The sequence below is a fragment of the Marmota marmota genome, unplaced genomic scaffold, assembly GCF_001458135.2.
Source record: "Marmota marmota marmota unplaced genomic scaffold, marMar, whole genome shotgun sequence".
NCBI classification, from domain to species: domain Eukaryota; kingdom Metazoa; phylum Chordata; class Mammalia; order Rodentia; family Sciuridae; genus Marmota; species Marmota marmota.
In genome coordinates, this window is record NW_025999977.1 from 26,908,013 (window position 1) to 26,923,324 (window position 15,312).

A 15,312-nucleotide genomic window follows, 5' to 3' on the forward strand; every position below is an offset into this window, starting at 1 on the left:
AAAATTAAAAAGTGCATGTTCCATGATCCAGATTTTCATTAAGGATTCTACCTCATAAAACACTATAAACACGTTTTGTTTGTTGCCAGGGATTGAACCCAAGGCCTCAAGAGCATGCTAAACATTGGGCTCTATCACTAAGCTACAACCCTACAACCCCAGTCTCAACACATGCCCATTTTAATCATCAATGTGAAATCATATCTGTATAAGGACACTGATTCCAACATCATACCATAAAATATTGGGAATATGATTTTTTAACAGGGAACTGGTAAAATTGAAGTATGACAAAATAATTAAGCAGCAGGCAAAAAAAAAAGGAAGTAGCTCTTCATGATATATTAAGAAAGCAAGGCACAGAACAGTAAAACTATAGAGAAACAAAGAATAGACCTATGTGGATTCTTACAGATGCATAGAATATCTCTGGATACTCAAGATGATGATAAACGTTACCTCTGAAGAGAGTCAATCAGGAATGACAGAGGTGATTAGATTTATAACCACTTTTGTACCTTTAAAAAAAATGTAAAGTACTAAAATAAGTAAACCAAAACTCTTCTCTACTGATGTTCCAGAGCTTAACATTTAAGAAAAGTCTCTCTATATAACTGCTAATAGTAACTTCTGCTGAGAAATCTCTAGGAAAACTTGTATCTAATTAATTTTTCATGAAATGGGGTCTTGGGATACTTTCCAAAGTTGTATTCCTGTCTTCAAACAGAAAAATGGCTCTCAGTGACTCCAAAAAATCACTTGACACTGGGGAGTATTGCTGCCATGAAAGGCTGGTGTTGATTCAGAAGCACTTTATTACCTATGCAAACTGCCAAGGTGACCGGCAAATCATCAGGACCTATTTTTCTAGCAATGTTAGTTTCATTGACAGAATTCTAACACACCTACTACTTAATGTCAGTGTGAGGATCCTGAATCTCAAAGAATGATAATCCTGTGCTCATCTGGTGTTTGAGAGACTGTGCATCACGGACAGTCACCTGGTAACTCTGAAGGAAAGTTTAGTGGTAATAACAAAGGAGAAACACCATTTTTTTTTTTTAAATGGAGGGAAAGAGCATCGCAAGGGGAAGAGACAGGATGTCTAAACTTGATATTGTGTTACTACCTGTGCTGGTTGGGTGCAAACCCTGTCAAGGACATGGTACTTTATTTTAGGTCTTGGCCTCCTATCCATCCTTAATAAGCACTATCTGCATGGTAGACCTGACTTAGGCATTTTACTAATACTAGAATCTTTGGTATGAACTCATATATTCCTACACGAAAGTCTATTATATTATTAAAACAAATGTTTATGTATTTGGAAAAATCGGTTTTAAAAATAATTTTTTCATGTTTATTTTTCATTTTGAGACAGGGTTTCACTAAGTTGCTTAGGCTGGCCTCGACTTACAATCCTCCTGCCTTGGCCTCCTAAGTCATTGGGATCACAGGCATGCACCATCATGCCCAGCTCACATGTTTAATCTTAAACATTTGTTGATCTTACCATATACTTCAGTTCCTAAGTTATTTCTTTGGTAGGAAACATTTCTATAGTACCAATTAGAAGCATTTAAAAGGAAGAACACTGTAAATCTGTTTCCCACCCCTTTTTCTTAGTGCTCGTTTCCCTTCCCATAGACATCACACTACCTTTGTGTTCTGGGGATTGAACAGAGGAGTGCTTTACTACTGAGCTACAACCCCAACCCTTTTTATTTTGAGTAAGGGTTAAGTTGCTTATAGCCTAAGTTGCTGAGGCTGGCCTGAAACTTGGATCCTCCTGCCTCAGCCTCCTGAGTCACTGGGATAAAAGGTGTGTGCCACCACACCCAGTTTACACATTGCTACTTCTTGCTGATTCCCTTTTTACCATACTATATGCCTTAGTACAAGCTTCTTAATGAAAATGAAGCCAAAGAGTGTTCCTGTAATCAACTGAAAAAATTTCCTCTAAAGCCAGGCATGTTGGTGAATGCCTGTAATCCCTACAACTTGGAAGGCTGAGGCAGAGCACCCCTGTGTTTGATCCCTAGTACCAATTTGATCCCAAATAGGAATGACCTTAGAAGTCATAATTGAGACCCCGATCTCCCTGATCTACTTGAGTTTCTCTCCTTAGCTTGCTGCTTCACTCTTACAGGCTGTCACTCTATAGACTCTGGCTATGACACTGGTTATAATGTTGCTCCCAAGGAAAGAAAAGATCAAAGGGATCAATTTCTACTGTGCTTATAAATAAGGAGTCTCAAGTTCACAAACTATTCTTTTTTCAACATGATGATCAATTATTCTAAAATGTATTAATCAGAACTCCCGATCAATATTTTCAGAATTACCAACTCCCACTCGAACTCAAAGTACATTTATACTGCATCTCAGTGATCCTTAACCTTTTTTGGGGAAAAGTTTACTGGGGGGGAAGACTATTCATTTCAGGGGACCACAGACTTGGTTGCTGGTAGACATCAGGTTATTAACATCTAATCTTCTAACAAACCAAGATCAAGGGATCTGGTGAAGAGCTTATAATCATGTAGTATAAGAAGGTAAAAGATAATTTAAGAATCAATTAGATGCAAGGAAAATAATTCATTAGTTGCTTGTCTGAAAAGAAAATAACTGATGGCTGCTGAAACACTAATTTTAAATCTTAAAGTAAAACTGATTATGTTAAGAGTGACTAAGCTAAATACAAAATAGTATATGTTCTTTAAAAAGAAATTTGATTTGCAAAAGTTTCTTTTTCTTTAAATCTCACCAAAACAAATGATTTTTCTTTTACTATTTTTTCTGTAGAAATGATATGCAGGTAACTTAATTGTGATCCTTTTTTAGCAGCATGGTCCTTTAATCAAAGAGGAAAAAAACAGAATGGGGTGACAGAAAAGCAGACTTGATTCCAGAATAATCAGAATAAAGACAATGTGTAAATTAACTGAAAATTAACAAAGAGCCAGGGGGAAAAGCAGCTTTCTGAGCAGCCAATTTAGTTGGTGATGGTTTCTTTTCCATTCATAGGAACAAAGATGATATAGAATCCCAGCCAATTTTAATGGAAGAATTTCATTCATTTTTTTCCCAAAGGTTTGAATTATTCTTTTTATTTAAGAAATTATATATAAATATATCTGCTTTAAATTAACTGAACAGTTTGGACAAATATATTTATTCTCCAGTTCCTTAAAATGGGGAAGAAAGTGATAACATGAGTCCATGAACTCCGACATGTTAGGGCAACACTGACACTGCAGCCAACTTCCCTTCTTTACAAAGTACTTTTCTTCATCTTACAGAGCTTTTATCTTTAAGTTTAAAGCCTTTCAACTTCCAAGTTTCTACTGAACATTATTGTTAGAAACAAAAAATATTTTTTCGGTCATCATTCCTGTCACGGACATCCTCCTTAAAGTGGAACATCTTATAATGAGATTTCTTATTTCACATATAAAGCATTTGACCGTCTTAAGACTTTCTGTTAATCCAGACAAGGGTTTTCTCATCCCTTAGGGAAAAAAAAAACTACTCCAGGAGGAGTGTGACCACAGAGCTAACACACAAATTATGTACATGTTTTCAGATACATGATAGTAGCAGAACGATCCACAGTTCACTGATACATAGTACTTTGGTTCTAACAAAAAAAAATGAAACATAAGCAAGACTGAATATGTTGAAAATGAGCAATGAATCATGTAAATGTTATGTGGTAATATGATATGATTATGAAATGGAAACCAAATCAGACAAATAAGACTGCTCAACCACAAATTTAGAGGCTACGTACATTGTAAAAACTAAATGTGCACTTTCAGAAAATTCACCCAAAAATGATTTTATAATTTATTTATAATTTGCTAAACCTTCTAATAAATACAGCATTTGTTATGAAGCACTATAAATTTCAATAACATTGTATGATTTGCAAAAGCTTCTTGGGAAAATGAGAGGTTTACAAAGACATACAATTTCTAATGATTATAAATTAATTTTATTTAAGCCTAATGAATCCACATGACAGGACTGTGCTGTCTCAAATAGGGAGCTTCATTATAACACCATCCTCAGGGGTTATGTTGCAGTACTACCTAAGAGGTAAAAGTGCTTCAATAAGGGCTCTTTCAGCAATTCCATCACAAAACCCCACTGGATAGGGTCATCTCCCAATCTTCTGCTGAGCGCTACTCTGATAAAGATTTACAGAGATTTTCCCCCTGGGTTGGCATGATACAAATGGCAGCAGACAAAAACAATGTTTTAAAAAAAAAACAAAAAAACAAAAACAAAAAAACAAATAAAAGGCTGTACACAGAACTTATGTTTATTGCAAACAAAAGAAAGGGAGAGGGAGAGAGAGAGAGAGAGAGAGAGAGAGAGAGGGAGGGAGGGAGGGAGAGGGAGAGGGAGAGAGAAAGGAAGAGAAAATGGTCAAAAAAGCACAACATATAAGGTTAAGAATTTAAAAACGTCTTACATTCTGCCCTAATGGCAGCATAATTAATAGCAACAAACGGCCGTCTTGCTGCCTGCCGCAACCGTAGGGTATTTTTGCAGACCTGACGAGCAAACTTTGTGAAATATGTAGTATGAAGGAAGAAAGCTTGGCGGGTCTTCACTGCAGACTTTGGACTCCCAGTGTTTCGGACAGGCATCCCTTGCATAGCCTGCCGGGACAGGTGACTTCTAACTCGGGGGTCCTGCAAAATCAGAAACCAATGAACATTTAAAGGAATAGAACTTGTCAAAAACACATTACCACCTGCACCATGCTCAAAGAAAAGCCTGAAATTCAAATCATCCTCTGATGCATCTATAACTTAGGACCCTGCCCCTAAAAGAAAGACTTTAAAAATCGAGCATTCTGGAGAAGAAGGCAGGAAGTACAGATTAGAAATACTGAGGAACTGCAAGAAATCAAACGAATGCTTAGAAGTGGGTCAGCAAGGCGAGAACTGTACTTGCGCAGAAGGATGCACCCCCAGAGGGAACCTGGCCAGCAGACCATACCTGGAAGGGCAGCTGGCCAGTTTTTATCCCTAACGAAGCTCTCTCTCTTTTGCTCTGATAGGAAGAGTTCAAGGGTACAATCTACAAGATTAGCCAACTTAAAATTGGCAAGGGCATAGAAAAGTGCTACAGTTGTGACTGGATACCTTTTAGGGGAATTTAAAAATGGCTCCATTCTGACCACATGGTTTCCTAACTTAAGATGGCTCCACTATACATGTGACATTTAAGTTACAGTAAACACGTCTGTTTTGTGTTACAGGTTTAACTTTGATAGAAAACATAAATCTTATGATATAGAAGGGTGGAGAGTATAATACAAACAATCCCAAATTGCATACATAATAGTAAGGAGATTGTCAATGAGATCACTGGATTTTTTAATATGGAGTCTTGATATCCCATCAGCAATGAAAAAGAACAGTTTCCCTCTGGCAGACATAGGTGCCTGACATCATTAATTTCTGAGGATTTTATCAAAATCATATTCAATTACTATTTCCTTCAAGATTGCGTCCAAGAACTTCTTGTCCCTCCACAACAGCTAGGGGCACAGAAAATGTTTAATTTGTGTTTATTATTTAGTCTAATAAGACATTTTCAAAAGTAGTCAAAGGTTACAAACTATTTTAAAAAAGCAATTAAAACAGTTTGTAAGCTCTCTATTTATGTCAACACCTCCCACACACATTATTCTTTTTTCTGAGTATCTCACAAGACTAATATTTTGAATACCTGAAAACATTTGATTTTTCCCTGCTCCTCTCTCCACACCCACTCTGAATACCTTGGTGCTATGTTTAGCTATAAAAACAGCTTTACTCATCTTTAAATTATCCTATACTGTGTTTCCATTATATTGCTAGTACAGTATAGGATAATTTAAATTCCCAAGGAATGAGCTCACTATTGAAGATTATGAATGACACACTTCAGTACTAAAAGCCTACAGCTCACATACCTCTGTAGTTGGACTGGGAGATAACTTTTCTTCTTCTGACTGGGTGGGCATTTTCAGGCCTCCATATTTTTTCCAATACAGCCAACAAGCTGCACATAATCTACACTGCATATTGGGTGGGCCCCAAGAATACCACTGGTGAGACTGTGTAGCTGCAGATGGAGGAAGAAGAAAAAGAATGCAAGGAAATTTATAACATCAATTCAAATATCCCAAAGTCACCTTTAGTTTACAATGTTATTTTCTTTCCCTAGCTTAAAAGCCAAACATAATATATGCACATATTTTTCAATACTCAGGATTCAATAAACCAAATATTTATTTCTACTATATATATCCAGTGTCTGTGGCACCTATTAAGAGGCTGTTAGGTGGAGTCTCCTATAGTAGGCATTATGCTGTTAGGGAGTTTGTGTTAATTAAAAATACTCTTATTATGCACATTTCTGGAAAAAAGTTTTCAGGAGAAGGAAGAAGAGGAATTATTACAGTATTTAAAATCTAAACCCAGATTCAGAAACCACTCCAGGGGTTTAAGGCACTCAGAGATGTCCCATTGATAAAGCCAGGAATCTAATGGAAACAGGAATCTCTTTGCCATTCCTTTATTTTAGTCAACAAATACTTACTTTAGGATTTCTTCCTTTAAAACCAGAATTACTTTTTAGACTATCAATCCCTATCAAGTGAGCACATGCCATTACCATCACAATAAACCAAAGACCTAAACTGCAGCAGATTCATTCCTTGACTGAACACTGTGAGGTGGGTATGAAGCAATCTTTGCAGCTTAAATTGGTGCGATGTAACATTAAAAGCACACCCATGATTTTTTTGGATCCAAGTCTAGGTCTGAAAACGCTGATGTTGAAACATTAAGTGAACTAAGTACCTAAAAACTCTAACTTTTCTTTGGAAAAATCTTATTCTGATCTGTAAGTTACCTTCATCAGATCAAAATGTTCTGATAGTACATTAAAGGTGTCAACACTTTACAAACCAATGTCAACCACGACAAAATATGCCCTAAGGGTGAGGTTCAATGGCAGAGCTCAGGCTTAGTATGTGTCTGGGTTCAATCCACATCACTAGCCCCTCCCTCCAAAAGAAAGAGAATGAGAAAATATAGTGACTATTACATTTACTGACTTGTAGATTATTGGTAACATATGTACTTCTTATTTCTAGAGGATTCCTTGCAAATATAAGCCTTTTTAAAAACCTTCCCTTTTATAATTCGAAACAAATATTAAGTCAAGTTTTTATATTTATTTATGTTTCACTATTATTATTGAACCCAGAGGCTCTTCACTACCAACCCACACCCCCAGCCCTTTTTCTTATTTTGAGACAGGGTCTCACTACATTGCTGAGGCTCAAACTTAAGATTCTCCCTCTGGCCTCTGCCTTTCAAGGCGCTGGAGTTACAGGTGGGCACCACTGCCCCCTACTCCCAACCCTTTTAAGTTAGGGCTTGCTAAATTGTCCAGGCTGGTTTTGAACCTGTGATCCTTCTGCCTCAGCTTCCCAAGCAGCTAGGGTTACATGTGTGTGCCATTGTGTCTACCAGGTTTATTTATTTTATTTTTTTTTTAATATTTATTTTTTTAGTTTTCGGCGGACACAACATCTTTGTTTGTATGTGGTGCTGAGGATCGAACCCGGGCCGCACGCATGCCAGGCGAGCGTGCTACCGCTTGAGCCACATCCCCAGCCCATGGTTTATTTTTTAAACACAAATTTTAAGAATCAACAGCATCAAGTCATGGCTCTGTGTTGGATTCTGAATATAAAATTTGATGTATAATTAACTTGAATTCAATTAAAGAGCAAATATCAGCTGGGCACAGTGACACACACTTATATTCCAGGAGCCTGAGACAGGTGGATTCCAAGTTTGAGGCCAACCTAGACAATTTAGCAAAACCTTGTTTCAAAACAAGAAAAGGGCTGAGGATACAGCACACCTAGGCTCAATCCTTGGTACCAAAAGAAAAAGAAAAAAAAAGAAGTAAATATCACTTGACAAATAGAAAACACCAAATTCTATCATTCTGTAAGTATAAATCTTATTTATTTATTTATTTATTTGGGTACCAGGGATTGAACTCACAGGTGCTTAACCACTAAGCCGCATCCCCAACCCTTTTTTGTATTTTATTTACAGACAGGGTCTGCCTGAGTTGCTTAGGACCTTGCTAAGTTGCTGGGGCTGGCTTTGAACTCATGATCCTCCTGTCTCAGCCTCCCAATCTGCTGGTATTATGGGCATATTCCACTGCATCTGGCTCTAGTATAAATCTTTTATGTATATTAAGATACATTTTATGATAGATATTAACAATATGTTGATCAAAAATATAAAATTAAAATCACTTGTATGTCAGACACACATAAAAATGACAATTAAGTATTTAAATCAGTATTTCACACATGAATGTGAAAGAGATTTGAAAGCTGGGCACAGTGGCATGTGCCTGCAATCTCAGGAATTCGAGAGGCTGAGGCAGGAGGATCATAAATTTGAGGCCAGCCTTAGCAACTTAGACCCTCAGCAACTTCATGAGATCTTGTCTCAAAATAAAAAAACCAAAAAGGGCTAGGGATATTCTCAGTAGTAAAGCACACCTGGGTTCAATACCCAGTGCCAAAAAAGAAAGAAAAGGTCTGAAAGTTAAAAAAAGAAGACAGATTGCCAGGTGCAGTAGGGAGCACCTATAGCACCAGCTAATCAAGAGGCTGAGGCAGGAGGATAATTTGATTCTAGGAGTTTGACTGGGACCATAGTGAGATCCCATCTTAAAAAACAACTAAGCCACTACCACTTGTATGCATGGTTCTTTTTATTTCCACATAAATATAATGAATTTCAAAATCCAAGAACTTCCAATTCAGAGGCACTATCAATGCTATCCATATGAAATCTTGACCAAAAGAATCTATTTTTTCGCAAACTGATTTCCTTTGTGCTCTGATGGTACACAGAATGGTTAGACACATGTTCATGTCTCATTTCTAGAAAGTCAGTACTTGGTGTGGCTCAAGTCTTCCTTAGAGTCAAGAGAAATAATTATATGATTTGATTTTAAAAGTCTTTTCTAATGCTGACACTTAATGTGGGATATAGAGCAGACTGAGTCTTAAAGTCCCTCTCCCATGTCCCTAGGCAGTGAGTAGGTTCATCTACCCCCACAAAGAACTGCCGAGAGCCAAACACTGGGTACAGGTAGACTTTCAATAAACAAGTGCTTCCTTTCCTCTCCCACCCCAGGCTACCTTCATTGGAAGAAAACAGATGATGTCATCAATGCCCCATTAAGAGATTATACTAGCCAGGTGCTCAGACTACAAGTCAGCTATTCAGGAGGCTGAGGCAGGAGGAGTCTGAAGGCAACTAAGCAATATCCTGTCTCAAAAAATTTTTTCTCTCTCTCTCTTTTTTTTGATACTGGGGATTGAACCCAGGGGCACTTAATCCCTGAGCCATATCCCCAGTCCTTTCTGTATTTTAGTTAGAGACATGGTCTCAATGAGTTGCTAAATTGCTGAGGCTGGCTTTGAACTCACCTTCCGAGCCACTGGGATTATAGGGGTGTGCCACTATGCATGGCTCAAAAGACTTTTTAAAAAGAGACAGGGATGTAGCTCAGTGGTAGTGTGCAACTGGGTTCAATCCCTAGTACCAAAAGAGGTGTGTGTGTGTGGGGGGTCATTCTATTGTTGCTTGAAATTTAAGTAAACAACAACCTATCAGTTCATCTCACCATCCCCATTTAACACCCAGGGCACAGAAAATACTGCCAGCATAGATAAATAACAGCAGGGATCTAAGGCCAAAAGCAAATGTCACAGAACAACATCTCCCAAACTGGTGCCCTGAAATAGCAGTTTATCCCCAGATAAACCTTTCCTACAGAATTACCAGGCACCTTTAATTTGTCAAATAATACTAAAAAACTCCAAAAGGAAATTTGGTATGTATCATGAGACCATGGCTTGGCCAAAGCTAATCCAACCTTGCACAGTTGAGCAAACACTGCCATTGTACACACAATAGAGCTCTTCCAAAGCAAAGGAAACCCAATATCTACCTTTGATGTATGGCACAGAATAAGTACCCAGTGATCGGCCCCTTCAATCCCTGCAGAAGGCAAGGACAGGTCCCTGTTCACTATGAGGAGACAATGCCCTGCCTCTACAATGCACTGACCCCACGATGCTCACCAATCCCACCCCACAGTGCAGGGCTGTTCCCTGAACAAACAGAAGGCAGGTCTCTCCAACAGGAAAACAAAGCCCAGCTGGAGCAAACTTACCGTAGCAGCTCTCACAGGCTCGCCCTAATAGGGGGTTCTGGGGCTGGAACGTGGTCCCCACAGCTCCATTCACAGCGCCAGGCTTTCCATTGCTGGTGGATATTTGGTTGGGATTTGGTTTGCTGCTTTCAGTGAGATGTAAAGTGAGGTGATAAAAATGATTTGTATAACAAGGCAAGAAGCATCACATCTCCTTACTAATTTACTTCAACTAAATAAACCTTAAAAGATTCAGTGAAAAAGAAAGAAACTGGTAAAAGCAAGATATTAACCACTCACATTTATAAAACAAGGATATGTAACAACAAATCTCTTATGCCTTATATTCAACAAAGTAAATACTGTATCTCTGTCGGTCCAAATGCAATTTCATTGGAATATCATCAGATACTTTTGAAAGATACAAGCTATCAGGCTTTTATCACTTATCATAAATTCTTCTAAGCAAACAGAATCATTTTGGGGTAAAATAAATCAGGTTTAAGGCAGCACTGTGTGAGTAGGGAAAGCACTGTCCTCTGCTGCTGCTGAGAAAGTACTGACTGCACCCCAGCTTTAGAGGGGGTGTCACAAGCGCTGACAGTAAGCGAGCACTTCAGGAGCCTCTAAGTACCTGCCCTATTCCTAAATAGCATTTAAAATTAGAAAAACCAATAACTTTGAGCTTCAAGTTATTTCTTTTTAAGAAAATAATTTTTAGGAGGAAAAAGGAGACATGTACATTTCCTAGAGACTAAGTCAACAGAGCCACTACACATTTCACTAGAAATGGGCAGTCCAGACATCTCTTACTACTTCCTGTGCAAACATGGCTAACTTGTCCCCATCTACAACAGGCTAAGTCCCGTGTTTAGAAGCATGCACAAGAGTACTGCACAGGTGCACACGACAGGCATGACTCATTTTGCATACAATTCAGAGCCTAGTAAATCTCCTACACTGAGGAGCTTTCATTCTAGATGAACTTTCCTATTTGGTAGACAGAAAATAAGCAAGTTTAGAAATCAATGCTGAATGAATGAATGGAGACTATTCTGTTATGGAGACCACACTGCTTCCCCATGGCTCCTGAAGCAATGAGATGTCACAACTACCAATACACTTGGAATCTCAACAGAGTTGGCTCAGGGATTTCCTCTTACCCACAATTCCATTTAACAGTCAAAGTCTACTGTATAAGACTTGGTCTGCCTGAGAGCAAAGACCCTACTTAAGATTTCTTTCTACATTATTAATGTAACTCTCACTGACATCCTTGCAACCACCACCAGAAGAAATCATTTAACCTCTATGTGCACTAAGGTCCCAGTTTGTAAAAACAGGGCTATTATTTATACCTCTAACCTGTGTCACCAAAGTATTTAAGACAAATTGGTTTTATTTTTCTGCAGTACTGGATACTGAACCCTGGATTTTGTGCACGTTAAGTAAGCGTTCTATCACTGAACTACATCCCTAGCCCCTAACAAACTGGTTTTAAAAACATGTTAAATCAGACAGAGGGTGCTTCTCTTGTAGTTTTCAGTTGAAACAGTTTTCAGTATGGAATGAAAAGTAGTAGTTTAAAATGAATAAGAGAGGGGCTGGGGATGTGGCTCAAGCGGTAGCGTGCTTGCCTGGCATGCGTGCGGCCCGGGTTCGATCCTCAGCACCACATACAAAGATGTTGTGTCCGCTAAAAACTAAAAAATAAATATTAAAAAAAAATAAAACAAGGGTTCCAAGGTCATATAATACCAATTTTTTAAAAAATAAATGTACAGAAATGATTGCTCCTTTAAGTCAAATGACTGGCCAGAAGATTCCCAGAAATGAAAATTTCTGACATGTAAAATATGTGATGAAAAAGAGATAATACAAATTTACAGTTGAGCTGCCTGAAAAAAGAATAACAGGAAGCACAAATTTACTTAGCTGCTCAAGTGAGAATGTTATTTGATTGAATAAATGACTGTTCTTAATTATCATAAACACAAGGAAAATAAGGGTGCCAAGACTACACACACGTGAATCACTTAAAATATCTTCTATAAAACCAGGTACTTAAAGATCAAATCTCAGGAGACAAGTGATATCATTGTGACAATTTGTGACTGTTAAGACACACATAAAAATTTTTTTAAAAGACACATTATATGAAATTGCCCAGGCTGGGGATATAGCTCAATGGTAGAGACCTTGCCTATCATGCACAAGGCCTTGGGTTCAATTCCCAGCACCACAAAAAGAAATAAGTAGAAATAATTTGGGAGCTGGGGTTGTGGCTCAGTATGCTGAGCCACATATGCATTAGAGTGCTCACCTAGCATATGCAAGGCCCTGAGTTTGATCCTCAGAACTACATAAAAATAAATAAATAAAATAAAGGTATTGTGTTTAACTACAACTAAAAAATAAATATTAAAAAAATAAAAGAAAGAAAGAAATTTCCCTTCCTTTTATCTAGCTCCTAGATCATACCCTCCTCCTCTGTGCTCTGGGTTCCACAGTGTCAGCCCTCATGAGAACTCTGTACAGTTGGTTCTCTTCCCTGACCTTTCCTCTTACTACCGGTTACACACATTTCTCCCATTTAAGACACTCTCCAGGCCTCTCTCTCTACTGCCCACATTTCTGTGGCTCATATGCAGTCTCCACCACTCCCATGAAGATCACCATAACCTCTTTAGTGCTAAACTGCTCTTTTTCACATCTGACAAATCTCTTTCCCTCCTTAAAACACACTCCTCTCTTGGCTTCTGTAAAACCATATGACCTGGCTATCCATTTTTAGCTATCATACACTATTTGATCTGTAAATGTTGAATTTATTCAAGACTTGATCCAAAGCCCTTTTCTTGCAGCTCTCCCTCGGAAATCTCATCTATGGTTCAAACATAATTACTGTGTGCTGATTTAGCTGTGTTTCTATGTCTAGCTCAAGACTTCTCCCAAGTTTAGACCAATATAACATGTTGATAGCATATCCAACACTTCTTTTGAATAGAGCCAACTCAAAATGACCTCACCTGATTTTGTGCCATGGTTTCTGAGCTTGGTGAACAGCAGGACAGTCCACCTAACTGTGCTGACCAGAAATTTGGAATTCAATCTTGACAAGCAAAAGCCAATCACTTCCAAATATCACACCATTTCCAGGGCTCTACTCAAGCCAGTGTTGCCTCTCCTCTCCGGAGTGGTCTCTGTACATCTTACTCTTACTTTCCTTCCCCAGACCATTTTCTAAACAGTGATCTTCAAGTGCAAATCTGACCATGATACTTCTCTATTCAAAATTCATTTCCACTGGGCTGGGGATGTGGCTCAAGCAGTAGCGCGCTCGCCTGGCATGTGTGTGGCCCGGGTTCGATCCTTAGCACCACATACAAACAAAGATGTTGTGTCCGTTGAAAACTAAAAAATAAATATTAAAAATTCTCTCTCTTAAAAAAAAAAATTCATTTCCACTGTCTATCACCAGCCTTCCATGGCTCACCACACCTTTTCCACACCAGCCACACTACCTTTCTGCTCTTCAACTGTGCTCTGCCTCTTCCCATCTAAGGATCCCACTGGCCTGGAGTTCCTCCATTATTGCTCAGTCTCTCCTCAAAGTACACGCAAACTCACTTTCCTGAAGGCTTTCTTGGGAGCATCAACTAAACCGGGGCCCCAAGGATAAACTCGCCTTATAGCACTCCCCATGCTGCATCTTTACTGTCTTGTTCCCCTTACCTGCCCCCTCTAGAGGCCAGTCTGTCTTCTCAACCTTGTTACCTCTAGCACTGAGCAGGATGTTTTGAATATGGGAGACTGCCATGCTCAAAACATGACAGAAGAAAACAAATTTAATCTATTACTTATTTATTTTAGTTGTAGGTGGACACAATACTTTTATTTGTTTTTATTTTTATGTGGTGCTGGGGATCGAACCCAGTGCTTCACGTATGTGAGGCAAGCGCCCTACCACTGAGCCACAACCCAGTTCTTAATCTATTACCTTTTTTAAAAAAAAAAAAAATTTTATTTATTTATTTTTAGCTGTAGTTGAACACAACATCTTTATTTTACTTATTTATGTGTATGTGGTGTTGAGGATTGAACCTAGAGCCTCCCATGTTCTAGGCGAGCGCTCTACCACTGAGCCACAACCCCAGCCCAATCTATTATGCTTGAAAACAACCCATTTCAGAGTTAATTTGGAAATTTATGGAAAGACTCACAATCTTATTAAACTCAGTAATTCAGTTGCATATTTTTGAACACTGGATATGTTTTAAATATATGTTTTTTAAGTATGATTAGAAACTGTCTTGATTTATAAAAACCATTCACTTAGAGCAGGGTTTGAGAAATAGGCACTGTCTTGACATAACAATGATTTTAAACCCAAAGGATAATAACAGGATTCTAGACAACTAAAACAACTGAAACCTATCCATTACTAATTGAACATTTACAAAGTAGGATTCTAATTACCACTAGAACGAAGAAAACAATATAAAATCCTTTTTTGTAAAGGGCCAGATAGTTATGCATTTTAAGCAATTTCAGTTGCACCCACTGAATTCTGCCACTGTAGTCTGAAAGCAGGCAATACATAAATGAATGAGTATGTGTGTGTTTCAATTAAACTATTTACCAAAAAAAGATAGATCAGATTTGGCCCACGTACTATAGCTTGCTGATCCATGGCTTAGATCAAGACACCAAAGTCAATGTAAAGCAGGAAACAACAACAATTATCCGGCTGTGTGCAGGGACAAATACCTATTATCCCAGCTACTCAGGGGGTTGAGGCAGAAAGATCCCAAATCCAAGGCCAACCTGGGCAATTTAAGGAGACTCTGTCTCAAAAACAAAAAAGAAAAAGGGCTCGGGGTATGACTCATTGGTAGAGCACCCCTGGGTTCAATCCTTAGTACTGCAAAAGCAAACCAAAAAAACCCAACTATCTGTGTTAGTTGGTCAGAAATGGTTAAAGATACCAGCCCTGTGATGTTGGCAACACTGCAGTACAAGGAAGTTGATATGCTTACTTTA

General features: G+C 38.3%; 1 protein-coding gene across 9 annotated transcripts in view; it reads right to left on the reverse strand.

The window, feature by feature from the left end:
• The window catches only part of Mta3 (metastasis associated 1 family member 3), a 166,955-nt gene that overhangs the window by 44,010 nt on the left and 107,633 nt on the right, over nucleotides 1-15,312 (reverse strand). For 8 of the 9 annotated variants that reach the window (XM_048804472.1, XM_048804473.1, XM_048804471.1 and 5 more), the window contains exons 12-14: nucleotides 10,291-10,415; nucleotides 5,975-6,126; nucleotides 4,481-4,703 (exon numbers count right to left, since the gene is read on the reverse strand). In XM_048804472.1, the coding sequence (XP_048660429.1) occupies nucleotides 4,481-4,703; nucleotides 5,975-6,126; nucleotides 10,291-10,415 (500 nt within the window). The remainder of the gene's footprint in view (nucleotides 1-4,480; nucleotides 4,704-5,974; nucleotides 6,127-10,290; nucleotides 10,416-15,312) is intronic. The other variant, XM_048804468.1, reaches the window with a different exon arrangement.